Source organism: Falco peregrinus, chromosome 14 (assembly GCF_023634155.1).
Source record: "Falco peregrinus isolate bFalPer1 chromosome 14, bFalPer1.pri, whole genome shotgun sequence".
Classification (NCBI taxonomy): Eukaryota; Metazoa; Chordata; class Aves; order Falconiformes; family Falconidae; genus Falco; species Falco peregrinus.
Genome location: NC_073734.1, coordinates 18,737,465 through 18,764,498, shown reverse-complemented (window position 1 = coordinate 18,764,498; position 27,034 = coordinate 18,737,465). Strand labels below are relative to the sequence as shown.

General features: G+C 40.4%; 1 protein-coding gene across 3 annotated transcripts in view; it reads right to left on the bottom strand.

Annotated features, from left to right (window-relative positions):
- Positions 1 to 27,034, bottom strand: part of NKD1 (NKD inhibitor of WNT signaling pathway 1) — a 112,829-nt gene that overhangs the window by 14,444 nt on the left and 71,351 nt on the right. For 2 of the 3 annotated variants that reach the window (XM_055818833.1, XM_055818834.1), the window contains 2 exons: positions 9,261 to 9,367; positions 6,532 to 6,627 (listed from right to left, as the gene is read on the bottom strand). In XM_055818833.1, the coding sequence (XP_055674808.1) occupies positions 6,532 to 6,627; positions 9,261 to 9,367 (203 nt within the window). The remainder of the gene's footprint in view (positions 1 to 6,531; positions 6,628 to 9,260; positions 9,368 to 27,034) is intronic. The other variant, XM_055818835.1, reaches the window with a different exon arrangement.

The window sequence follows — 27,034 nt, the reverse complement described above, 5'->3', positions numbered from 1 at the left end:
GAGCCTTTCCCATACATTCCTTCACAAGTGCTGGTTAGCCAACATGGCATTTTTCCACACAAAGCTCCTATCAGGAGGTTACTAGCCACATTTTCATTCACCATAATCTGTCCTCCTTCCTTTTTTCTGCTACACCAGACTTTTGACAAGCTGATCATCTAGTCTACTTTAAATCCAATAGGCAAGGACAAGAGAAGTCTCTACTCCCACTGTCCTTCCACATGATTTTTGTCCAGTGATGAAGTCTAACTTGCTAACTGGCATACAATCTGCCCCTTGTGTTCTGTGAGGGTCTTTCTCAAGAAGACACTCGACTCGGCAGTTTAACGAGTACTCCCAAACTCTGCCAAGGAAGCCCAGATGCAGCATTTGTGTGACACATACTTGGCAAGTCAGAAATATGTGCACGCATGTACCGCATCAGGACAACTTACATCTCTTGGCCAAACAGGCCCAAATTAACCCAAACTGATGTCCAGGCTCCAAGCAGTTTAAGAGGCTGCACAGAGGTATCAGGACGCTCTGCTGCCTGTGCATTTTATTACACGTTTAATGACCAGTTTCCTCCACAATGATCTGAACTGATCTGCATTCTAGCACTGAACAAACGTGGTCATCAGACTGGATATATACCAAGATTGAGGTCAGGGATGCTTATGCTGATCTTTTAAACACCAAAATTTTTATTATAGGATTCATTTACTTGTGGTCCTAATTTGAGGTTAGGAGTTCTAGCAAACTGACAGTTCTCATTTGGTCAAACAGCTCTGCTTGGGTCATTCGCTACTCTGGCATCTGCCAGGGTCTCGGCCAAGCAGGTACCAGCTACAAGGCAGCCTGAGCCTCCTGTTGCTTTCCAGTTATTGCTTCACAATCATAACATATGAATTGCTGAGGCACTGATCTGTTAGGAATGGTCTTCGTCACCAAGTTTTGAACTGTGACTAAAACTACTATCTCACAGCCCTTTTTTTGGCAGCTAAGATGGTAATGGCTTCTTGTCAAACTAGTAGCACTAGACTATTAAAATATATGGTACAAAATTTGTATTTTATAGTTATGTCTGTATTTACCCCCAAAAGAATTTTCATCTTCCAGTAGCCTGCCAGAAGACTGAGGCAATTTATGTCCCCCTTGAAAGCTATCCCACTGAACATTATCTGTATTTAAATTCCTTAAAGAACTCCCTAAAACCATTGAGACAGCTTTACCTTCTACACACCAGCTTGCACATTTCACTGTCCTCAAGAAATGCAGCATCAAAGATTAAGAATAAAAGGTAGTTAAATTCTCCTCTTCTCTGGTTCACCAGCTAGTATGTCTCAGAGAACTGCTACCAAAGAATCTAACTTTTCTGCATAATGGTTAAGATTTTTAGTAGTCACATAATTTTGCAACTGCTTTGCTTTGCTTAAGACTGCTTGGCACTTCCCACGCAAGAAGTTTCATCCCACATTTCTCAAACTTTCTCCCTTTTTACATGAAAAATAAACAAGAACAGATTTTTCAGTGTTTCCCATTTTTCCAAAAATATCATTTGCTTGTTTTTGTAACCGAAATGTACTTTTAAACCATTTCTAATTACAAATCACTGTGGATTTTTAAACTAATATATTAAATGGGTAAGAGAAATAATTTTTTTTTAAATTATTTTCTCTCCTTTACAGAAAACAGACTATATTTAGCTGGGAAGTAGGTTGCATGAATCTAACGTAACTTCTGAAGGGCTGATAGCGTGTGGAATTTCTGCTGGGATAGCTAGTTTAATCAATTAAGAAAACTGAAACTATGATATTTTTCCTCAAAGAGCAAAACACAGGTTTGCTGGGTAGTATCCAAGCAGCCACCATGTGTCATACCCAGATTTATTTGTGTCTTGCTTATTGAACACTACAGTTGGTTTTTCCAGGGCTGAAGGATTTAACAGTGTTAATCTGTGTGTTCTTCACATGCTATTTTATCAAGCAGCTAATTCAACAAAGTATATTAAAAAGAGCAACCTTAATAGATTGCCAGAAATCCTTTCATTTGAAATATTTAAGAGTGAACAGTTAAGGCCACACATGTATGCTGAACTGACATGTTTATCCACAGAATACCTTACAGATCTCCAGTAGGAGATTACCAGGAATTTAGAATACTCAGAGAAACTAATGGGTCTGTAAAAAAGAACAAGAGTAAATTACATGGAAATATTATTCATTCCTCACAGAACTCATGTGACGGAGAAGGTTCCTATGCCTTTTACTTCTAAGGAACATTAGTGGCACAGGGACAACCCTGTTTTTCCAGTATTAGCATAGCTTCTCATTTTAGGACTAATTAGCAAACTAGAGATTCTGTAAAGGAAACTACGAGGCTTTTCCAGCAGAATTAATTTAACAGAATGAGATATTGGCACAAGCCCCACCCCTCTCCAAAAACGAAAACAAAACCCCACCAAAACAAACCAAACAAACAAACAAACAAAAAACCCCAATGAGTTTAATAACACTGAAAGAAAACCTTCAATTTGATTCTTTGTAACTTGGCTGGCAGAGATGTCTTTGGCTCCCCTCAAAACCAAAAGGAAGAGCGGTATTTTCTCTTAATATCTCTCTCTGATGCAAATCCACCAAATCTAATGGTTGAAATGATAGCCCCTGTGACACAGACAGGCAGTACTCCTCTACCCGTTGGTTCCACTGCTCTTTCTAAATCATGAATTAATACGGTGCTGACAAACTGAAAACTAGCAAATTTCATGTAAGGGTCAGACTGCTAAACAGTAGCCCCCAAAAAGCCAGTATTCTTCCCAAAGTCAGAGATTCAGTGCTGAGTTCTGAATGCAGAAATAACCTCAAGCCCTTTCACTCATTACAGAGGATATGAACAAAAATAACTAAAAAGGGAAAGAAAAAAGAAGAAAGGAAACATAAGAGGAAAAATTGGGTATTTAACGTAAGATACAAAGAACATTTTTACCATTAAAAATGCATGAAGAGAAACATCAATATCAGTTCATTACCTTTCCCGCAGAAAAAGAAAAGTACAAATGTCTTATTTGTACTTTGTTTGTAGTTTGATTTTTACATACAGCAGGATGGTTTTATTGCAACATCAGCTTTGTTTGATCACATACGTTGTTGAATAATTCTTATTTGGAACCTGAAAGGAGCCTCACTTGCTATCTACTCAACAACTACACTAGAAGAAATTCCCTCTTTTTAACTCCTGACAAGCAACTTTCTTGTGTGCTTATTCCTGTGCAGCCACTCACCAAAGAAACTCAATTTCCTAAGAAAGACCTGATTGCAAAAAGAAAGAAAAAAGGCTAGTGTTTATGAAGTATAATTACATTCAGAGAGCTCAATATAAAACCTCACGGATCAAAACACATTAGTTCAATTATCCAAGTTTCAAGTCCGATTACAAATATCCATGTGAAGATAATTACAGTGCAGCTGTCAGTTCTGAAAAGGCCTGCAGTACATAATGAATTGTCCTCTTCTGGCTTATGGAATGAAGGGGAACACTAATAGCCAAATTTTCTAATATACATATCACAGCAAGAAAAGTTATCACCCACTACACCAAAAGGACTGAAAAATAACGGTCGTCTATGACAGAAAAAGCAGTAGTTTAATAACATACAGTAATGCTAATTTTATAATTTGCCATCCCAATATTATGCTTTCATAACGGGTGTCTCTCTTCAAGAAGCATGACTAGATCTGAATTTCTAATTATAAGGACTACGGAATAAGTCATACAGACTCTAGGAGGAAATCAAAGCAGTATTAAGTTCTGAAGATGTTGTTAAGGTCCAGAAGAAATTTCACTATGATGGAATTTGAATGCTCTTGTGGTGATCTGTCATTATGTAAAACCCAAGGGAAATTTTATCCAGTAACTAAACCCATCTCTTATTTACAATTTTCAAACATTTTAATGAAAAAAACATTTAGACTGCTTGTAAAATTGCACCCCACCTACACATCTCTTACAAACTTAACACTCTGTATTACTTTGGAAAGTCTCTGGACATGAAGTCCAATGTTTTAAACACCATGACTTTGAATCAAATTAAATGAATGTGGGTGGGCAAGTCACTTCCTTTTCCAGCGTCTCAGTTTTCCAACATGAAAAATAAGAATGACAAGGCTGGCTTCTTTTTGTGAAGAAGCTTAAGGTCTACAGATAGAAATATGACTTAAGAAATTTCATCTCTCTGTTAGATCCAGCTATAAATCCAGGAGACATTACAGTGAAATTTTCAAAGAAGGAGAAAAGGTCCACACTAGCTTTTCTCACCAGAACACTGGACCTTCATTTAGAAAAGCTGACCAGTTCTGAAAGCATTTTCATCAGCTCACTAAATGGCACTAGTACAGATCAGTCCTCTTCCTCAGACTGGCTGTTCCAACCGTTGATCCAGCAATGTGCTTCCGATACTTTTAATTCAAAGCATGTGTCCCATTCATTTTATTTGAAACTATTCACATGTTTAATGTTCGCCATCATTAAGGCCTTTGGTAGATCAGGAACAGAGCTGCTTAACAAACAACAGTATCAGGCCCACTATGCTGACTGCCAGTCTCTCAGGGACTAATAGAACGAGAAAGTCTATGTCATATGAAGAGACTGAAATTCTTCTTTTGTGGCCAAGATTATCTATAAGCTGCTATCATTAGTCATTCTTGCACAAACAACTCTTAAATAGCATCTGGATTCAACAGAAGACAACCATCAAGATGGATTATACAAATGGCACTGGAACAGCTTGAAAAAGAAGTGTGAAACTTAACTGGGTAAGTGCAATGGTGCATACTATTTGTTTCTATCTTTGGTCACATGTAAAGAGCTGAAAATTATCAACCTATTTGGTCCCTTGGTTAAAAGAATTTTTTTTGGCACAGGTTCAAGCCTGAACATAGCAACCTCTAGACCTCAGAGTAGTATAATTTCCAATCCCTGCACAGATTTGGTTTCAGTTAAGCTGCAGTCTGCTCTTGTAGCAGGGAGAGGTAGAATTTGGCTGTAACATATTCTCTAAGTACAGTCAAATTAAGCTCTTCGGTGTACCACATAATCACAAATAATTATTGTATACATACTTAAAAGCATATTCTTGTTATGTTCAGCACATGGAACTCCCACTGACATTAATGGGAATTCCATGCCTGAATGTAAAGGACACCCATGTGTGTGGGTTTGGGTTTTGTGTGTTTTTCCCCTATTCTTTGAGAGTCACGATAATCTTGTAACGAAGACTTAGCCTTGGGTCTTGAAAGATCTGGGTTCAATCTGCCACTACGCTCTTGTGAGACTTCAGGCAAGTTATTTACATTTTTCTGGTCTCTGTTCCCCATACATTAACAAATACAATACTACTTCCTCACCCCATCCCACCCTTCTCCTTGCCCCCTCTCTCTGTCTCATCTTCCCATTTGAATTCTGGACTTCGCCTGTAACTTTTCGTCTGCTTATTCTCTTGCATGAGGGGCACAGATTTCATTTGGATATTCAAAGAACTATCAGAGTAGAGACATTAAAAAAAGCCTAGTAATGATATTCATATATATATATTAAAACCCCTGAACAACTACCACATTTGGCAATTTGTTCATAAATGCCAAAAGAGATTTGCTTCAGTCTTCTAGGAAAAAATTCTGCCCTCATTTGGTGCCTAAGGCCACTACACTTTCAGTATTTACCCTATTCCTTTCAACCAGTTCTTAGTAATTTTCACAGTAACCAGCATTAAGAGCCAAGAGAGACAAAATCTGTCAATTTTCGGCTAATTATCTGAAAGCATGGGAGCCTGTAAACACACCTCACAAAAAAAAAAAAAAAAAAATCAATGACAGCACATTGCAGTAAACGTCAGTAAAAGACGTTATTCTAGAAGAAGTATCATTCAATTGAGATAGAAAAAGTTCTGAAAATGTAATCTGTACATCCTCTTATTTGGCTTCTTATTTGCACAGGAAATGCGTCTTGAAGACATCCTGATAATAAAAAATACACATGGGTATGCTTTGACAGGCATTCACTATGGTCCTCCAGCAAATATCATCAATGCTGTTTATACTTGGAGGGAGAAGGCAGAGATCAGACTAATATTCATGAAAACAACAGAACATTATAGTTAGTCCTACTGGAAAGAATGTCAGAAAGCAACCTTGATATTTGGTTAGCTTAACTCTGAAAAGCAGGATAGAAGCCAGAACAATATACATTTGCAGGGGTTTATTTTGACAATGTCTTTAGTTGTTCAGTTGTTTCAGATACTTTTTGTCCTCAAATGCCAGTACTATTTTTTAAAGGCTAATCCCAGATATTAAACAACGACCAGCTTAAAAAGTGGTACAGTACATTTGAAAACAGTAAACTACTGGTGGGATTGTTTCTAGGAGTGAAGGGTCCATGGAAACTGCTGTTTAAGTTGGCAGGACACCTCTATTTCATATAAGAAAAAATGTTCCTGTTATAAAACACTTCTCTTGTTAGCAAACGCTGCACACAAAGGGGCAGCTGTACTTTGCTTACCTCGCGTGTGACTCTTCCGTTGTTATCAAAGTCATACAGTGTGAAGGTCCATTCTTGCCTGTTATCTTCCTCTACAGACACATCACATTGCAATTCCTAAGAAACATGCAAAGAGCAGCTGATTACCTAAAGCGAACGGCCTGTTTGCAGAGGAGAGCCTGTGGAAGGAGGCTGCTTGCTTGCTTGCTTGCTTCCTTCCTCCCTCTCTCGTGGGAGGAAGCTTTCAGGATATGTCCCGGGGAGGCCTCTGTCCACCACAAGGAAGGAGTCTCATCACAGTCACACGATAATCCTAACTCCCTTGGGCTAGACTTCAGGGAATCTGCAAGATGCTTTCCACCTCATTGCAGAAAGCACAAAAAGGTACAAGAAAACGACTCCCTGAAGCTCTGGAAATATAATAAGGTTTCCCACTAAAGAGTGAGAAGGAAAACTCTGCTTAACTCAGACAGAGAAAGATAAGAGAAAGAGACTCACAGAATGAGGCGGTACACCACAGTGCCCGCAGTCATCAACACAAAGTGGACACGCGGCACAAATCCCCACCAGTGGCACCTGTCCTTGACACAGATATTTGATACCCAAAGATACCCAAAGAGTTCGTGCAGTACAGCATCACACCGCTGAGGCTCCCAAAATGGAGCCTGCCTAGGAACTGGCAGGTAAGAACAACCTGGGAGCAATGCCTAGTCCTTATTTTAACTGTGCTCCTGTCAGTGAAAGCGTGATCTGTGGAAAGCCTGAAAGAATCAATTTGTTACAGGGAAAAAAAATCCCCAAACCAAAACCAAGACTTCAGTCAAGAACAAAGGATGCACTTTGACTGACTCCAGTCACCTGGGTGCAAATCGTTTGCTTTCTCTCAAAACCTGTGCAATCAGAATTATCCAGAGCCACAACAAGGCAAAACAGAAAAGTTACAGTGCTATTAAAATGAAAGCCACTGTACGCAAGTAAAATAAACAGCTCCAAATAGCTTCAGCATGATAGAGCTCAAAATACCTGGTTGATCTTCTGACTTGAAACCAATTCCCTACAGCAGTTACGGGTACCCCCTGTCCCCTGCTGAGTTCAAAGGCAGTCTGCTCTCAGTTATAACAAGCCTGGCTGAAAGCTGCCAAGTGCCCCACACTCTACTGTGGAAACACAGTTTCGTATTACATAAACATTCCCAGCACCTTTAAAAGCCAAATCACATCCACCTCGGATTTAGACCTCTTGTCTCAACACTTGTGTTTCGGATTCTTTTATACTTTTGAAACATTCACCGATCTCTTAGCTCCTAGCTTATATAGCTGGAAAACTTTCATTTGTAGAACAAGGGAAAAAATATCAATACTTGGTTTCTTGCCACATATTAATACTTCCCTGTCCCACATTGCCTAACATAACATCTTTATGTGAGGATGTGCCCTGCTTAGTTAAGAGCCATGGCAACCTTCCCTGCATTAGTCATGGTGCCTAGCACCAAGTGCTAACCTTTATGGCATGCCAAGAACTACTTGGGAACAAACACCGACTCTGCTGGTATGGTGGAGTTCCAGCTACTCTGGCACCAGCCATGTTGACAGGTGTCCTCCAACGGTCAAATATCAAGGCACTGTTAATTGCAATTTATCATGCCTTCCCTGTCTGCAACTGTCTGCTGCTTAAGGTAAGCTGTAACATGTGCCTAGAAAAAGTTATTGCTGTGGAGGGAAAAAAAAAAAAAAGAAAGGAGGGTTGAAAAAAAAAGGCAGGAAAAGTCACCTCCCCCCAGAAGGCACACAAGCACCTAGCAACACCTGAACTGCCTATGGGAAAGCTACGTCCTTTTAATCAGCCTTAAAACAGTAAAAAATAAATCATACCAGACGACTGAATCTGCTCTAGAGAAGGAAATGAACACTCAAGCCATGCTGCAAGGTGGCTGCATGGTCTTTTAAATAACAATTGAGGAACGCAAAGCTCATTACTGTGACAGGCTGACAGCACTGAAAGGTAGAAGTTTGCCATGTCTGCTGGAGTGCAGAGAGATGAAAAATCACGCTGTTTCTTGCCGGTACCACAGTATCTTCCTCCTCACCAAGACAGACAACCCTCTAGCTGGATGACAGCATGTTTCAATACTTATATTTATTAAATCACTCCCTTTATAAACAGAACCTGCCAACTGCACACACTGTTTGGCAGTTTTATGATTTTTGTAAGTCTTAAACGAAACAGACCATCAGACTCATTGCCCTCCAGAATCCTTTTCCTTCTGCCATGTGATCAGATGGATTTCCTGTGAAGCATGCCAGAGTTATTTCGCTTTGAAGGCCCAGGCGCAGAAGACCGATGGTTAAAGAAGCTTACACCTTTTGCACCAGGCAGATTTAATCAAGTGCAACAGTCCATGGAAGTCAATCTAAAGATCTGATAACATGGTAGCTGGCATAATAAATTACTAATGAAAGGATCATCCATAAAGGGTTAAACTGAATGCTGCCTCTTACTAAACATTTCAGATCCTACAGATCCTATGATCATCATTTGACTCTCTCCGTACCTGGAAATAAATGTCACTAATCACTCTCTAAGAAGCACCAATAGTAAGACACTGATTTGTGCCAATTCTACTTCCTCTTGTACCCATTACAACTGTTGGTAGCTATATATATGCATCAGAGGACACTATTTGGTCCACAGGTTATTTTTCTACCATAATTATGTCAGTACAGCGAAACTTTAAAATATAGAGGACTTACTTCGAATTTCAGTTGCTTCTTGGAACCTGTGCGTGTGTCACTTTCTTTTTCTGCTTTCTTTTCATCTCCACTGCAAACTCCATCTGTCTTCTCTGGAGGCAAAGCCACTGCAAAAAATATATTTAAGAAAAAACACTTACAAGGAAATGTCAAAGCAGCCTTATATTTGCAAATCTGTCTTTATATTTAGGGTGAAATTGATTTCAGCAAACTTGTATGAGAGGATCATTATACTTGATTTGCTTTTGTGTTCACTATACATCTGGGATAATTTCAGCAGACAATCTATCAACAGCTTTTGGTACACAGCCTCTCCTACAAACATCACTAGAGTCACAGGAAGTTCACACACAGTATTATGAGAATATAAATCAGCAGAACTGTTACTGTAAATAAGTTTAATAACTTGCAAAATATTGAAAGTTTGTGACATACTGCAAAAACACATTGCATTCACCAGCAGTGAATGAAGTACTGAAGCTGAAATGAAGTCTTCACCCTGTTCCAATTCCCCTCTTCAAATACACAAAACGTTACTACCTTCCAAGAAGGTAACACTACCTGCCAAAAAGGCTAAGCTGCATTTTTTTCATGTACGTATGAAAAGGTATATTTCACCTAAGTTTCAAGTTAAAACATTATGTACTTGCACAATTCAATAGCACTCATAAAAAGCATCAATATTAACATCTTTCAGACATATATCACAACATATCATATCAGATATAATACAGAAAGATATACATATACTTCTCACATGGATTAAAAGACAAATACCCAGGAACTTAATAGCTGTGCCTTCGTCTCCTGCAGAGGCACTCAGCCTTGCACATGATGAAACCCTGTATCTGAAGAAAATTAATTCTGTATTCATTAGCGTTATGAAAATATACACAGATTTTTTTAACCCTACCCTTGAACTTTTTAGATGATTTTTTTATACATCCATACCTGTGCCAACAATGTTATGCCCATATTTCATTAGGCACAGCAGCAATCCTGCCTGCTCCCCAAAACATAGAATATACTGTGAAAATGCCGGTCTTAAAAGTGAGCGTTTTTTCTCTTGCACTGCCACGTTTGCATTTACCCAAATCCTTTATCCTAATGCTAAGCAGGAACTGTTTCTTGGGGATGCCTTTGTAAGTAAGATCTTATATAAGTGCCAGTTCAGTAAAGTCAGACTCCTGAAAAATCGGAGACATAATGCCCTCCAGTTCAGGATGACCCATTTCAAACTGGGTTTACTCTGTGGCCTTCCTGGTGTTCAGCACTACTGAGGTGCCTCCCAATCATTCTCCCAGGAAAACAAGTCACTAACACACTAGAAATTAAGATATTATATTAGCCACTTTCCAGCATTTTCTTTCAAATTTGAAACAGAGCCATTATCTTAGGAAAACAAACCAAACCAACTAACCAACCAACCAAATGAACAAACAAAAAACCACAACAAAAAACTACCCGTACCATAGCTTTGTACTCAGAAATTCCAAAAGCTAAGATTTCTGCCACAACATTCTCATTGCCACCCTGCGATATATATCACGCCATCAAGTCTTATTTCTTTGTTTAAATTTAACATTATTGTATTACTTTTTTTTGTTTGTTTTGTTTTCAAAACAGTGGTCTATAGAAGATTCTGCACGTGCAGTAAAGAAAGGGGGAATGAGATAGAAACCCTAACCTTTGGAATTTCCTGTCTTTGATATTTATTTGCAGTTTTGATATTATACTGACACAAGCTTCCCAACACACACCTGTAATTTGCACTGTGCAAATGCAAGCAGACATGGCATTTACTATACACATACTGACACACTGATACACTTTGATTTCTACTCCAAGCCACGCCAGGATTCCCTAACACCAAACATAAGCTAAGCAGGAAGGTCAGCTGAAGGAAGAAAAAGTTTGCTTCCAGCAGTTTCTTCCCTTGTGCTTTTAACCTGATGTTGTCGGATGAGGAGGGACTGTTCCTCAGGAGGTTTTTGTAAAGTGTTTATCATAATGAAGGCACATACTAAAATAAATATTACCTACAATGCAGAACTTTGAAGTATATCTGAAGAAGGGCCATTTGCTTTGTACTCACCCGGTCCATAAATACTACTCCATATTCTTGGGAGTTCAAACTAAGGCCACAGAAAGACCCCCGTAAAACAAAAGACAACATTTGTTTGTCTACCTTAGCCCAGCCCTGTTGTTTCCTTCTAAAATCAACAAGAAATGAAAAGGTAGCACAGACCTTCACAACAAGGACAGTTACACTGACGGTGGTTCTTCATAACTATTATACATGCCCCTAGATTTTCAGTGGCTCATTGGTACCAGCAATGAGCTTCTCACATGAACATTTCTAACTAAGCTGATAGACTTGTATGAGGGGCTCTTGCAATCCTTCACCAACTTGTTCTAGAGAATGTGAAATAAATGAAAGCTGGGCAGGTATGACCCCTAGCTTTGTTGAAACAGTGGACAACCAATTGAAAAGAAAAAAAAAATCCACTCCTGTTATCACACAGTTTTAAATGTATATAATGGCCAAAAGACTTCTACAGTGGTCTTGTATATGTTAAGGAACAGCATCCCAAATGGCACTGGCATGGCAAACCACATTAGGCTGAGAGAACTGATCCTGCACAAGGTGACTGTTCCTTGCCCCAATGCTCTTTGTGGGTTTTTTCTGTCAAAATGAAATGTCTTACAGACCATTCTCTCCCTTCCACCACTGCGCTCTTGCGCTGTGCTGAAAGCTGTTGGTGTGTGCAAAGTGCACCAGAGTTCCCCAGCCCACAGGGTGCTTCAGAGAGGAACGGCGCAGTTACCTTCTGGGTTCAGGAACAGCCCTTCCACTGGCACATTTCATAACCTTTCTGGATATACAGTTTGTGTGTTCCGATCGGAAGCTTTCACTTTAATGTATAATGCATATACCAGAGGAAAAATGTGCTCTGACAAATTAGTCTTCTCAAAAAACAAGAGTTCAACTGTTGGGGAAGGAGGGGATACATCTTGCAGTACACTCCTTGAGAGAGTTTAAATACTGTATGCCAGAAATTATCCTCTTTGAGCTTCGCTGACCTTTGATCTGAAGAACTCATTGGCCTTGCTGCTCTGGGGAATTATCCTTTGAAATCAGTTACTCATTCTGGAGCTCAGATGAAATGGGGAAATCTGGTGATCTCATCCTGATGTCAAGTTTCATTCAGCAAAGAAAAATTAAATCTAAATGAGGAAACTTTAAAGGGGAATATGGAGGTATTAAACTAATATTTACGAGTGATCAAATAATGTGTCTGTGCATATATCCTTGTGTGCCTTACCCAAACCCAATGAACATTTAAAAATACATACTGGAGTATGAGTGTTTTGTCTGAGAAAAGAAGGGTAAGTGTTTGGTATCTTGTTTCTATACTTAGTTTTGACTATTGACATGCGCTCGCTCAGCTTCATGAAGGATACAAACACATGCTGAACCTACTTATAAATAAAATGAGAATGTCTGCTTGGGACAGTTAAAACTGGCAGCCTGTAAACAGAGATCCACCAGTGAGCCGCATGCCAAGGTTCAGATATATTCACAATGTGAACTTCCTTTCAGCTCTGCCAATGATATTAAACTAGACCAGACAAGATAGCTATCTCAAAGGAGTGTGGAGAATTTATAAACTTGTGTTCCCAAAGTCTAGCCCATCAGAAATAGGTCCACGTACAATATATCATCTGTGCAAAAATACTTGCTTACCTCCCCGCTCAGATAACAAGTCCTGACAAAGAGAACACGCTATATAGATGAATACACAGAGAAACGTAGCCTTGTTGTGGGAATCCACAATCGGAGGAAAAAAAAAAAAAAAAAGTATATATATGTTGCTTCTCATGGGAATAACCATATGTTCTCAAAAACAATGCTCCCTAACAGAATGTTTCATGAGTTGAAATACTGCATATGTTTTCTTTACGACGTTCTCTTTTCTTGTTCTTGTTCATTATTAATGGTCTTGTATTCACTTCTATAACCTTAAGAAACTATAAAAATGTGTCTGGACAATATTTGAAATTGGAAAGACAATAAAGAAAAAATATTAACTTGGAAAAATTGTGAAATACCATTCTTTCATGAAAAACAAACTGACTGGCTTAAGTGTACTAGCAGATGTTTGTCTCTAAGATTGTTAATTACTACCACCCAATTGCTTGTAATTGAGGTGGGGGAGGAAGAGAGAGGGAGAATGAACACCACTTTAAAGGTATTAAGACTCAAATTAAGTCTTTTTTGCAGGGGTTTATTCATTCCTAAGAAAAGATGGGGGTTATATTTCCAACTGCTTCTTAGGAATCACCAAAAAAATCCCAGAAACAAGGTAAAACTGATTGCTGTGCTGCAAGTATTGAATGAGCACGGAGTACTAGGCTTCAGACAGCCAAGCTGTCCTGCACTCACCTCCACCCTGCTCTGAGAGGGGCTGGGGGGGAGAGCTGGACTAGAGCTGCAGTCAGGTGGAAAAGTGACTGCTTAAACTTTCACCCTCGCTCAGGTGGCTTGTCATTTTGGATTTCTCAAAGCCTCATCTCAAGCAAAGCACCGTGGCACCTTGCTCTTTAGCAAATAATCTTCCTTCTCGAAGCAAGGACAGTTTCACTCTGTTGTTCAACTGTGTTTAGCGTTTCAGTCAGATGGATTAAGAGGATCTTGTGCCCAGAAACAAAAAAAGGATGCAACTCTGCTGAATGTTCAGGTCTCAGTTACAGCTACCATGTCCCAATTTGCACAGTAGTTAGGAGAACTCGGGCTAAAGATGAACTGCTTCGGAGCCTCTTTGGGATGACAGCCATTCCAAAAGGTATGTGATGGATCACAGGGCCTTAACTCAGAATGCAGAACTATGGGAGAAGCTATGTAATTCCACACTGATAAATTACGACTGGACATTACCAGTGACTATTATCTTAACTTCAGGGTCATTACTGAATAATTTTTGAGAGAAAGCAGAGTAAAGGTAAAATTGGAGAACTGACAAAAATGCCACCTATGCAAGTCAGCATCTGGCATACATGAAGCCAAACCCTTTGAAATGAAATATTAGCCTTCACCTCAAGTCGGGTAGACTGGATTGCATGGCAATTCTTTAAAACGACTACCAGAAACAAAGGGACTGAATTATCTCTATGTGGGGAAAACCAAACCACACACTAGAACCTGAGACTTGTGGGGGAGTAGGATAAAAGGAAAACTGAAAAACAGACATATCAAGCAAGAAGATGAAGTCAGAAGTACTTCTGTAACAGCTCAAATTTAACTTCATAGCAATACTTGACTGATGGGATTGAGCGTCAAAGAGCTGGTCCAACCAAGCTCAGTAGTAAAATTCTTATTGACGTCAACAGGGTAAGGGTTTCACTTCCAATTTACAGATCCAGCAGATGCAGCAGAACTTACAAGTCAGAGACTTTGAGGACCAAAGGGGTAGAAAAAGAATTAATTGTGTTGTTTTTCCTGAAGTCTCTGATGTCTAAATTATCTGGTTCTGTCAACATTTTTTTCATTGCAAATCAGGTTTGACAAACATAACTGACATTCTTCGCTGACTGCACGACAACAACCAGAGCAGTAACAACTATGTTTGAAAGCCTAAATTGAGAAGTCATCCTTTAATTAACAATTACATTCACATTCAGATTTCACTTTTAAGTTCTCCTGGAGGCCATGGATTAAGAAATACCACCCCCATTAAGCACACGCTTTGGTTTTATTCCACAGAGTTGACTGAAATACATCCCCGATGGAGATAGCTTTGCTTGAGCAAAGGTCATCTTCTCCAGTGGCAAATGAATGTAGGCAGAACAGGACCAGGAAGGGAGTAACATTCCTGTTCCACAGCCACCAGAACAAGCGCATAGGAAAACAGGCTCACCCTGGGTCAGTGCCAAAAGCATGTATTCAGCTTTCTCTGGCTGAAAGCTGAAGCTGATGAATTAGACACACCCTTCAAAACAACAAAGATCAAGCTGCCTTCTCTGAAACTTACTGTAGGGAAATTAATTGTCCATTTTAAGTCCAGTGGGACAAGTCAAAACCAATTTAGCAAGTGCTGTACTAGTCTGGGATGGGTATTTCAACCTGAAAATACAGACAGAAGTCATCTTCTTCTATTTCACTGTTTCCTGTTGCTGGTCACAACACAAATGAAAGGTTCAATTGCCCACCACAGAGTAAAAAAAATAAAATAAAATTTGTGATGTCACAAGACCTAATGCCAGCACCCGACCAGGGGGAGACAGTTAAGCGCAAAACAGACGGATAGTGACTCAGACCATGTGATGGCTTGCAAAAACCCCAACAAAAATAAACAACCAAAATATGTTTTAATCATTCAGGCATCAGATAATGATTCTAACCAACAAGTCACCACTAGGACACTGGGGAATTGCTAAACTGAAATTCACTCAAATGTTCAGGCAACATTTTCTCTCCTGAATAAAAAATAGTCAAACTCCCAGGTCTGTGCAACACCACCTCCCATAAAGCTTCAATTCCTTTTGTCAACACCAATAATTTCACATATTTAAGCAGAAGTATTTCCAAGCCTTGATACAGAATCACAGGTTTCTGTCTAGGTCTGGCATCTTTTTTTCAGCTGTTGGGTTGGGGGGGGGGGGGGGGGGGGGGGGGGGGGGGGAGGAATTTTTTACTATCTCCTTATGAAAAAAAAAATTGTGCTAAAGATGCAGACACAAAGGACAATACAGTCTCTCTGCTAGCTAGGGTGTAACTCATACATGCTTAAACACTAAACCTAGATTTCTCACACTCTCTCTGGAGTGAGTTTGCTGAAGGGAGGGAGTTTGCTGAATTTTGCCAGATTATGATTCCCTTTTCCAATTAGTTCCCCAACTGGCTGTATTTCATCAACAGCAACTGCCAGATTAAATGCCTTACTTGACCATCTTCACCCAACACACTTTGATGTTCAGTTCTCAAGCTTCAAAATACCTTTTGGATGAAGATCAGACAGCACTAAACAGAATCACTAATTAATTAAGCAAAGTTAAATTTTAAACACTGTTTGTTGTGTTAGCCAAAAGCCTGAACAGAACAGTCTTTTTTTTTCCCTTCCTCATCGGAGATCAAAGAAGATCATTTCTCCCTCCCCTCCCCTATCTTAAAAAAAAAGGGGGGGGGACAGGGAAGGGGGGACAGGGAATGACACGGGGGAAGAATCTCCATAAGCTTTGGTCAGAATAGTTCAGGATGATACCTGTAGCAGCAAGACTTGTTTGATCAGTGAGCATATCAAAAGCCACATTAACAGAATGCAATCTGCTATAACTATCTGTGTCATTTAACATGGCTAAGTACTTCTTAAGTGAAAACCGTTACTGTCATATGGACCACTTACTACTTTCCAACAGTATTATGTATCCCTGGAGCTCTGAATGGGCTTGCAAAGTGTTGAATTCTGTTGCTGAACAGTGACAGATGGGGACACCAGCTGATCATTTGTGACTTAAAGCAAAAGAAGAAAGACCTCTCTTCTCTAAAGATGGCCATACACTGATTTTGGTTAGTAACTGGTAACAACTTTACTTTTTAAAAATTCCTTCTCACTGTAAGTTGCTGATATTGCTCTTCACATAGGATTTTCTATCTTAAATTTTGTCTCTGGATTTTTTTCCCCCTGGGATGCACAAGGGAAGAAAAAGAAGAAAAAAACCCAGTGACTACATAAACCTTTATTCAAATGAAGGCTGAGTAGGTAATGTTATTAATAATGTAGGTTTTGATATCAACTTGCTCCCATCTAACTTAGATGTTCAGTAGGAAAAACTGTATTTCCACCACCTCTGCAGTGATAACGGGGCTGCTAAAGGTATCTGAACTGTAATACTCGTTTCATCAGAATTGCTGCCCACAAGGAAGAATGTCACTCTGACCCTCACAAAGCTAGCCTTTTGTAGAGAGCAATGTTGTGGACCTGTACTGTAACACATTATTTTGGCTGTGATGAATCAGTTGCACATCTGACAACGCTCTTGTAGTTAATATTCAGTAGCAGGTTCACGGTTCCCATCCTCAGAGCTCTACACCTTACTCTGAGAGGTGGGGAAGGAAGGAAGTCTCTTCCTTTTCATATCTACACATGGGTGAGAAATGGTACTGGGGTGATAGTTCACATACTGCAAAACATGCAGAGAAATAAAATTCATCAAGGCCTGACCCAACCACCTTATTTAAAGTCTAGAGAGCACATAAGATCTCATCAGAAGAAAAGATTCTCACTGAACAAATGCAGGTAACTGCTCACCGTTATAAGTATTGTACCGCCTAAAGACCACAACCAGAGATGGAAGTCCACTGTGCTATGTAGTGCTCAAAATGCAGAAAAGGAGACAGGCTGGAGCATGCTGCTGGGAGAAGCCAGCCTTTCCTTTGCTCTAGAGAGCCCATGTGTTTTGCAACTCAAGATTCAGCTTCCCACTTTGAGCAACCCCTCTGGTGGAAACCCCTGCAATATCCTCCTAGACAGTATCACCGTGAACTTCGTTCATATGTAGCATCTTAACATCTGGGGGGCAATCACTACTTGCTCGTGGGGCCTGGGCAGCCGCCCCTGCAGAGGCACAGGTGGCCTGGGACAGGGCAGGTGGGTGGGTGCTCAGTGCAGCTCCCAGAGGGTCCTGTAGCGGGCACAGAGAGCAGTCCTCCCCTGAAGGCCAGTTTGCCAAGAATATCCTTCCACACCCAGATGGCTCCATGCTCTGCAAAGGCTCCATTAAAGTAACGAAACAAGGGTCTGCAGCACCACATGCTTTAGCTTTATGTCTCCAAATCCTTAAGAGGGACTATAACTCCCTCCTAAACAAATCTGCGCACAGAGTCCAGGGCTGCCTTGGCTCCCCTCGACCACTCCTCCACGGCACCGAGCCCTGTGCGCAGCCCCAGCTGCAAGGCACAGCAAAGCTCTCCGCTCCTCCAGAGCCCTGTGAAAATTCCTCGGGTAGCAGCTCTGTTACTTCTGGATATTTTGTTTTACAACTACTATTCCTTTCCACTCTTTTTGTTACCCTTACAGTTTTAAATCCTTTCTGGTACAAAGTTGGGCACTTTGTATAACATATTTTACTGGTGAAAGGACCTGGGTTGCTGGATTAGGTTTGTAAAGCAAGAAAAGCGTGATTACTGGTATTTTTATTTTTTTTGGTAGGCTGGGGGGTTGGGACTTTCCATCTAACAAGAGCAGCTGGACTCCGAGCTCTTTCAAGAGCAGAAATGTTGCTTCAGGTTCATTTCCACAACCCCATAGTGCTGCATTTATTATTTGCTTTTACTCACAAACTAGTTGTGGTTACAGAAAAAAACCCTCTTCCAAACAAATGACATTTTATCTTTTTCTCCACAGGAGAATAAGGTTGACTGCTACTTGTGCTTTGAGGTTTGGATATGATTGAGATGAAACATCTGTTAAGAAAAAAAGGGGGGGGGGGACATGGACCTTTTTCTGCTAAAAATATCATGCCTTTTTTTTTTTTTTCCACCAAACTTGAAACATGTGATGAAATTCAACTTTTAAAATATAACCCTGGAGCTACTTGAAACTATAAAAGTCTCCTCAGTATCTGAGGCAAGTCAGAATTTCCACTGTTCAAGCTGGGCTTTTATGAAGAGCAGACTTTAGAAAAAGCTGTAATCTGTCTAGGTAACAAAGGGCACTTGTTCTGCCTGGTGAGGTAAAACTTTGGGTTTCTGTAGCTACTGCAGCAGAAGTGGAGTTGAAGCACACAAAAGCACCCTGACTGATACACACTTTGAATTTGGAACAGCAACTGGCAAAAGCAATATGCTTTTCACTGAAATTGCCTCTCTAAGTCTGCATGTACATGCTTGTGTATTTGTAAGGTTCAGCAGGATGACAGGTTGTTGTGTCTAAAATATCCAGCCCGAAGGTTCAGGTATCTACCTGGCTTTACGTCGATCTAGCTGTCTATATGAAATGATGGCTTCTAAATTCAATCCCAGAAATGCAAGAACTATTTAACTCTGTCATAAACTACATCCTCACATGAGACACTCTGGGTCTTCTCCCTGTGGGTAGGAGAGAAGGGCCCTACAGGAGGATGCACACGGGTTCTAAACAAAAGCTTATTGCAGAAAGCTACCAAAAACCCAGCAGAGAGCACTCTGAAACTCAGTTGCCTGGCTGTGTCAATGTCAAGCCAAACACAAGAGAACTGGCAACTTTAGGAATATTTCAGAGTTGCAGCAGGACATACTGCCTATTAAATGCAGTATTCAAGGTTTCTAAAAATGAATGTATTGTTTCCTGAAAAGGCGAGGGATTTGAAACAAATACATTGTCCTCTGAAATAGCAAGGGCCAAAACTTCTTTCAATTACAGGACTGCAAAACTGAAATAATTCCATGAACACCAGCATGAGAGTATTATCTGGCCCCAAATCTTTGCCTGGAAATATGCTCTAGTTTCATATGAGTTTAAAAAAAATAAAAAATAAAAAAAAAATGGAAGAAAGAAAGCAAAACGAAAAAGGGGAAAAAAGAGAGTCACAAGAGAGTCAGAGAAGAATGGCATTTTGACTTACTTTACAAAAACATGTTTAATAAAACCTCCATGAACTGTGGTCAAAGCTACAAGAAAAATAACTGGTAATAATCGTTGCTGGGAAATTAAAAGTAGAAAAGGACCTTTGTTCTTCAAGCAGAATAAATGAAACCACTGGTATTCATCATGTTTCCAGAGAGATTGTTTTCAAACTCCTGACTTGTTCCCATATTTTATTCTTTGTTCTTGGTGGTGGATGTCCTGGGGCAAAGTTCAAGTACATTTATCCTGCTGCACATGTACAGTAATGCAGCTTTATCTCTGTACCATACACACTACATCAGCTGTCCTTCACAGATATGTCCAAGTCCATCAGTTTGCCAAGGTGTATCTGATGGAAGTCCCTGCTTCCCAGATTAGCCACCACTGCAGAGGCAGGAGAGCAGGACGTGCAGATAGACACGGCTAGCTATAACCCAGCCAGCCCTGGGTGGAGGTAAGGGTTTGACAGGCGTAGCCTCACAGGAGGCAGCTACTGCAGAGCTGTGCACCAGCCTGCATTCCTGTGCGATTGTTACCCAGCCTGAGCTAGATGAACAGCTCACCCAGATATGCCTACACACGCCACCAGTTCCTTCCTCTTCTGAATCACAATGTCGACAGCCCAAGGGAAACACCAATGACCAAGACCAGTTTGCTGAGTCCAGGTTACTGAGGCCCAGCCCTTTCAAACCTCATGCACAGAGCATGAGCCTTGTATCACTGGAACCCATTTCTCACATCTACCTCAGTCGCGCTACGTGGCAGCTCCTCTTGAGCTTCACTCACCAATGCAAGCAACCAGCTGTGTGCCCACAGTCTGCTGCCTGAGCTCTGCCGTGATGCTCTGCTCACCTTCAGGATATGGAAGGCAAATACAAGAGCTCTCACGCCTTTGATGAGATGTCCCTAAGCTACACCCTTTTTGCACTTTGATTCTGCTGCTTCCCACGTGCACCCTGATGGTGGGCTCTCACATGCTACGAGAAGCAACCTGAGAGATGTGCAGACAGAGGTTTTTCAACAGCTATACCCACAGGTGAATTTTGCCTGCTAGCAAACTAGTATACGACTACCCTAGAACTGAGAGTAAATGAATATTCTTATTGTTAATGGATTCTTTTTTAAATGAACATTCAGAAAGATCATTAGCTTCTCTGTGAAAGAAAGAAAAGTTGACAGTTTTAAGTAGAAAGGAAGAGTATTGAAAACCAATATTATTATAAATACCAAGCAGGCATATATTATTTTGAAGCTTTCCATGTTTAAGGTGTTCACTGGGGATCAACTGCTTTTTTGAGATGCTAGTACACTTCCCTTTTCATTATTTTGGTTTTTTACTAAAATATTTTCTATATGTTACACACAATTATATTAATATTAACATTTGGCTTTCTTCAGCCACCATGAAGAAGAGAGACCACTTGCAAGTTTGGACGGTTTCCTTGTGTGCTACAGTTAAAAACCTATTCTCTGTCATATTGTAAGGGACAGACACGGATGCAGGAAATCCCAGGCTCTGTTCTCAGCTTTGCTATCTTATCCCTGAACCAAACACACAACCTGCTTGTGTTCAGGAATAACAACTTTCCAGCAGTGCAGAATGATCTGAATACAGAGCTCAACGTGAAACTATTACTTACAGCAGGTATGATCTTCCCAGTCTAATGCAGAGGATTAATAACTCAGAACAAAACTCTCAAACCGTAGACAAAACACATCATCTATCAAAAACCGTTAGGCAGCACCAGCAGGAGCTGGTGGGTTGTCAGCTGAAGAGAGCGATACCCAACATGCAGGGAACAAGCACAGCACTGGTAGCAGAGCACACAGCTTCCGCACAGCAGCGGCTCAGTGTGAGGAGGAAAGCTCGCCCTCCAAGGTGACATAGCAGCCCACTTTTCACTGCCTTTCTGTGCTCTGCTTGCCAACATGGGTGGGAGCTGTTAGACACTGTAAAGGTCCATTTGGAGACACCTGGAGACCACTAACTCATTACACACAGGCCATGGACAACCATTGGATGGCAACAGTCTTTCATCACTACTGACCTGGCTGCACTTGAAACAGCAGCTCTAGAAGTAAAAGCTTCTGATCCAAATACCAACCCCCCTCAACTGGAACAGCTAATGTTAAGGAACACTTGTACAATTTTTATTTTTTTTAATATTTTTTTTAAAGTGCCTTATGCCATAAGATTTTCCTCCCACTCATGGCAAACAGCCTACCTGCTTCTTATAATTTCCTGGATCTGTGCACGACCACAGGAAAACTTCTGCTAATCCTACCAGTCTCATGTTCTTTGGTGACTTTTATTCTGACTGCCAAACTAAGCAGTTTTCTCTTGGCACTCTCCACTGCTCCTTTTCTTCCCCCTCCACCCCATGTTCTCTGGTACTCCTTCCAATTCACAGTAACCAGCTTATCAGCTTCCAGCCTCAGCAGGGACTAGCTGTTTGTCAGATAATGGGTGGCTGGTGCCAGTGGGTCACCCTGAAGCTGAAGGTATTTTTCAGAGTTGTTTCATGTCATATTGAGTAGTAGGAAAGGGTAGAGCAGAAACCTCTTGGCAGCTGAAAAAATACAGCCAGTGAGCAAAATGATCATCAGGCTGAGGTGATCACGTGGCATATATTCGTGCACACCAAATCTATGGTAAGTGCATAGGATTAGCAACAAGTCATTAAAATGCAGAGTTCCCATATAATGTCCCAGAAAGCTGACCACAACAGCACTTTTAAGGTAGAATTACTGGCACTCTGCAGTGTCAGCGATGAATAGGTATCTGGTTTAAGAACATGACAGAGAAGGCACCTTAATTTTCTGCAAAGCACCAAGCCTCCATCAGTAGCACTAGGTAGGTAATAACAATGGTGCTGAGATAAAGCACCTTTGCCCGTGAGCAAGATCCAATCTATGTCTTTTCTATAAATACACTGGAATTTCATATACATAATAGAAAATTATTTCAGCTTTAGAAAATAAATGAAATAACCATCATAACTGAAGGCATTAACTAGAAAGGAGCATGCAGTTTGAAATAACTGCCTTTTATTAGCCATTCATAGCTCAGTCTAGCACAATACATGAATTTATTACAGCTAAGAGATGATCAAAGTATGGTAAAAAGTGTCTCACAGGCAAATAGGTTAGCTAAAACTAGTTAAAATGCTTGATCAATTTTTCCTTTGCTGACAATTTTCTAAACAATTCAGGCCCAAGCACCATACCTTGCCACTCCTCCTCTGAGTGGACAACCCAACAGATACTCTTTCAATTACTACTTGTAGAAACAACTCCAGGAACTAAAGCCTTCACTGAATTTTTCCCAAATGGAGAGACAGAGGAGAGGGAATTTTCTGGCAATGCATGAGCGCAGCCCTGCTGCAGGGCACTGTGGAGAAGGCACACTCCACCCCATGCCCTCCCTTGCAACTGTGCAGCCCTAAGCTAGGTGGAAGCATGGGTATGTCAGCAGCACCCATGTGGAAGCCAGTGTGATCTCTTTACTGGGAAGTCTGGGATGTGTACAGCAGGGGAAGCAGGATGACCAGCACTGGGCATAAGATCAGCACCCTTAAACCACTAGTTCATTCCTTACTATTGGCTCCCTGTTTGCTTATCAGTTCTTAATAAAGTCAAAAATGACAACACAGCTCTGCATGGTGGAACTCAGTTAACCACACCTCAGCTCCCACTTGACCACAGATTCCGTGGATGCTGGGGAAGAAGAGATGAAGGACTGTCTGGACATACTAGTAACATCTTGAAAAACATATAATAATATTAAGAACATAATTAATTACTTTTCTGCTTTGCTGAATACAGCATGCCTTACTTGCAGGTTTAGAAATTCTGTGTCTTGTAAGTGCGTGGAAAGTGCTACAAGTAGCTCTTTTACAGATCTCAGAATTTTTTTTCAGCAACAACATGTGCTTTGAACTCTGCTGGAGGGCTCTCTAGTATTTATGGGCAAGAAGATGACCTGAATAATTTTGTCCTTTCTGGTACCAGACAAGGCAACATCTTACATCTAGGGATTTGGATACATCTGGTTTGGGAAACATATCAAAAAAAGGGTTTGTTGATTCAGGTCAAGCTCTGTCACTACTTTCAGCAGGACTGTGGATATCGTGTTCAGATAAGGCACCAGGAAGGCTTGGATCTTCTCCAGTCTTCTGTTGAGAGAATAATAATCAAGACATCACCCTCGCTTGACAAATGCAACAGGGAACAGATTCCTATCAGCATAAGAGGCAGTTCCTCTGACAGGTACAGGACTAGATTGATCTCACAGAGATGCAAGATTTCTGGTTAGTAGAAAAACTAGTCATACTTTTCAGAACAGTGACATGAGAAATCACATTATCACATAACTAACTAATAGGGGTGATAGGTTCGGTGCCTCCTGAGCTTAAAGACTTCACCTTGAACTCCAAAAGGCAGCTGAAGTAGACTGATAGCTATATCCCACTGGGCTCTAAAAAGCTTGTATTGAGACAAGAAGGAAATTGCCTTTTTTTCCACGATCAGTCTGTGTCAGAGGGAGACTTTCCTGCTTCTGGTTCAGATGTCACAAGCAGGGAGAAAACAGGCTGCTCTGAAAAAAACCCAAATGTTCAAGTGATACGATGGAGGAAACACAGTTCACTTCATAAAGACATGGAGTGGTTAAGGTATGAAAGCTCTCCTGGTCTGCAGGCTTCAGTTGTGAAAATTTCCCAAAAGGTCTGGGGAAAGGAGGTGAAAAAAGTTATGGAAAACAGGAGCAGGGCTCCTGAATGATTCCTTAAAAAGCTTACTTACGCCTTGAAGAGCAGAGAGAACTTGGATGTCATCACTGAATACACTAATAGATATCTTTCTGAGTTACCTGCATGTCTCCACAATGGATGGACTTGCTGTTTGGTGCTACATTCAATTCCTGCCAGCCATTTTAGCTTCTCCATCAAAATGAAATGAAAAGTATCTCCCAATGTCTGTGCTAGTTTTTGTGAATTTTTCCAGAGCCCCTCCAGTCATTCAGACCTACTATTCTATCTAGGGACAAGGAAGAGCAAACACAAGCAAGCTCTTTTATATTACACGTGAAGAGGGATGAAGCACATGCTTCCTGCGCAGATGCTAGACAAGAAAGTTGAAGCACAAGAAGTTTGTACACAGCCACAGCAGACTGCACAAGTACTCTTAAGTTTGATGAGTAGAAGTCTCTGAAATGCAGTGGGAAAGCACTACTAAACTTGGAATGGAAGTTGCAAATGAATCCACTACAGAACCCATATCCAACATGCCCAATTGTGGAGTTATTACTGAAAGAGGAAGAAGGGAAACAGAGTAATATAAGAAGAGACTGAGGTTTTCATTGGTGTCTCTTATCTAAGGAAATCACGGAACATGTAAAATAATATCCAAAAAATTTCAGTTTAGTGTCTTGTCCCGAAGCAAAATCAAAGGCAGGTGCTGGACATAATAGACAATACTGGTCAAACTGTTTCTTTCTGCACAGCACTCGGTAAACAGAGTCGCCACTATTGAGTTCTAACCTCTTGTCATGCAGCAACATTGAGTCAACAATCCGCTCTCATGGCTTAATGCTTTTGATGTTTACTTTGTTCTTCCCATAGTTCAAAAGAAAGCACTAATGCACCAGTCCTCTTACCAAATACAATCTTAATCCCAGAATCCCGAGCCTTTTGCTGTTGGCCAGTTAAGTCTGTTAAGACGAAAGGATTTGATCAAGCTTTACATAACAACACAGAAGTTAAATCCAGCAAAGAGAGTTCTTTTTATCTGTACTGCTCAGACGGCTAAGAGGGGGGAAAAAGAAAGAGAGGGAGGAAAAAAAAAAGGCAATGAACTTGGCTATGTAAAACAAAATAAGGAATTCAATTATTTCTCTTATTGCCACTTTGTCTTTTCAGTGAGAGTCTTCTAAAGAACTCTGATTTATTCTCCAATAAAGTCTCTGAGTGTGAAGGCTGTAACTCTCCCCTAACCCAGAAGAACTGTGGCACCTGCTGTGCTTTTTTGCAAATCTGAGAAATGTTTCTTTTTCTTTTTTTCCCATCCCCACCATGCATTTATGAAGACAGAATATAGTTTATTGACTAGACACTTGCCTGGTACTTGGTAGAGTGAGGTTCAAGTCTTTGTTTTGCCATTCCTGTCCTTTGTGAGCTCAGCCCAACCAACCACATTTCAGCGCATTACAGCTCCCTGCCTCTGAAACTAGTTACCAGTAATGTTAACGTTACCACACATGCAGCATCTATGTTACACCAGTACATAGGTAAAATTGTGAAGTAGCCAAATAAAGGCAGAACAACTACTTTAGATGGAAAGAGTAGTATCTTTCCTGAATATTAACTGCATTTTCATACAAAATATTTCTATGCAGAAAAGAGCTATGACAGTGGCCATCTTGTACCACACAGAATTCAAGCTGTGCCCTAACAAAGGTCTCAAATCATGTTTCAGCTTCGCTTTATTTGCTATATATTCACAATTCTATGCTAGTACTATCACAAACACGCAAAAATATTATGCCACTAAAACAAAAAGTGTGAAAGCAACCTACTTTAATACAAATGCTTCCAGGATCATCTGTTAATTATAAGACTTTTAATATCCCACTCCAGAATGAAGTGGCTAACGCTGTCCCCAGCATGGAAAACATAGCCTGGAGACCTGAGAGCAGAAGGGATGAGGACCAAGCCTTGGCAATCTGCACGCATTTGCCTAAGCACTGGGTGGGAACAGTTACCTGCCTCCCAGCTGGAAAGATGCCACAGAACAGCTTTTCCCCAGTGACAGCACACAGAGAAAGGACCTGCTCCTGGTGTCTAAATCTTTTCTCAATACTCAGCTTCTTCATAAGAAAGAGACGCATCAGAAGTAATAATGTAAAATTGCTGAAAGACTGAAATTAAAGTAGCTTAAAAGGTTTTATACTGTAATAAAAACAATCTTGCTTCCGACTAGTTTGGAAATATTATATATTGGATATTATGTTTGCTATGCAAGACAATTCTACACAACAAAGTAAGAAATAATTAGTAGCAAGGAAATGTAGAATGCGACACAGAAAAATGAAATTATTCACCTTGCTGACATCTCATATCCTGTGTTAAGTGGATTCTCCTATACTTCTGAAAATAAAAAACCCACCCTTTA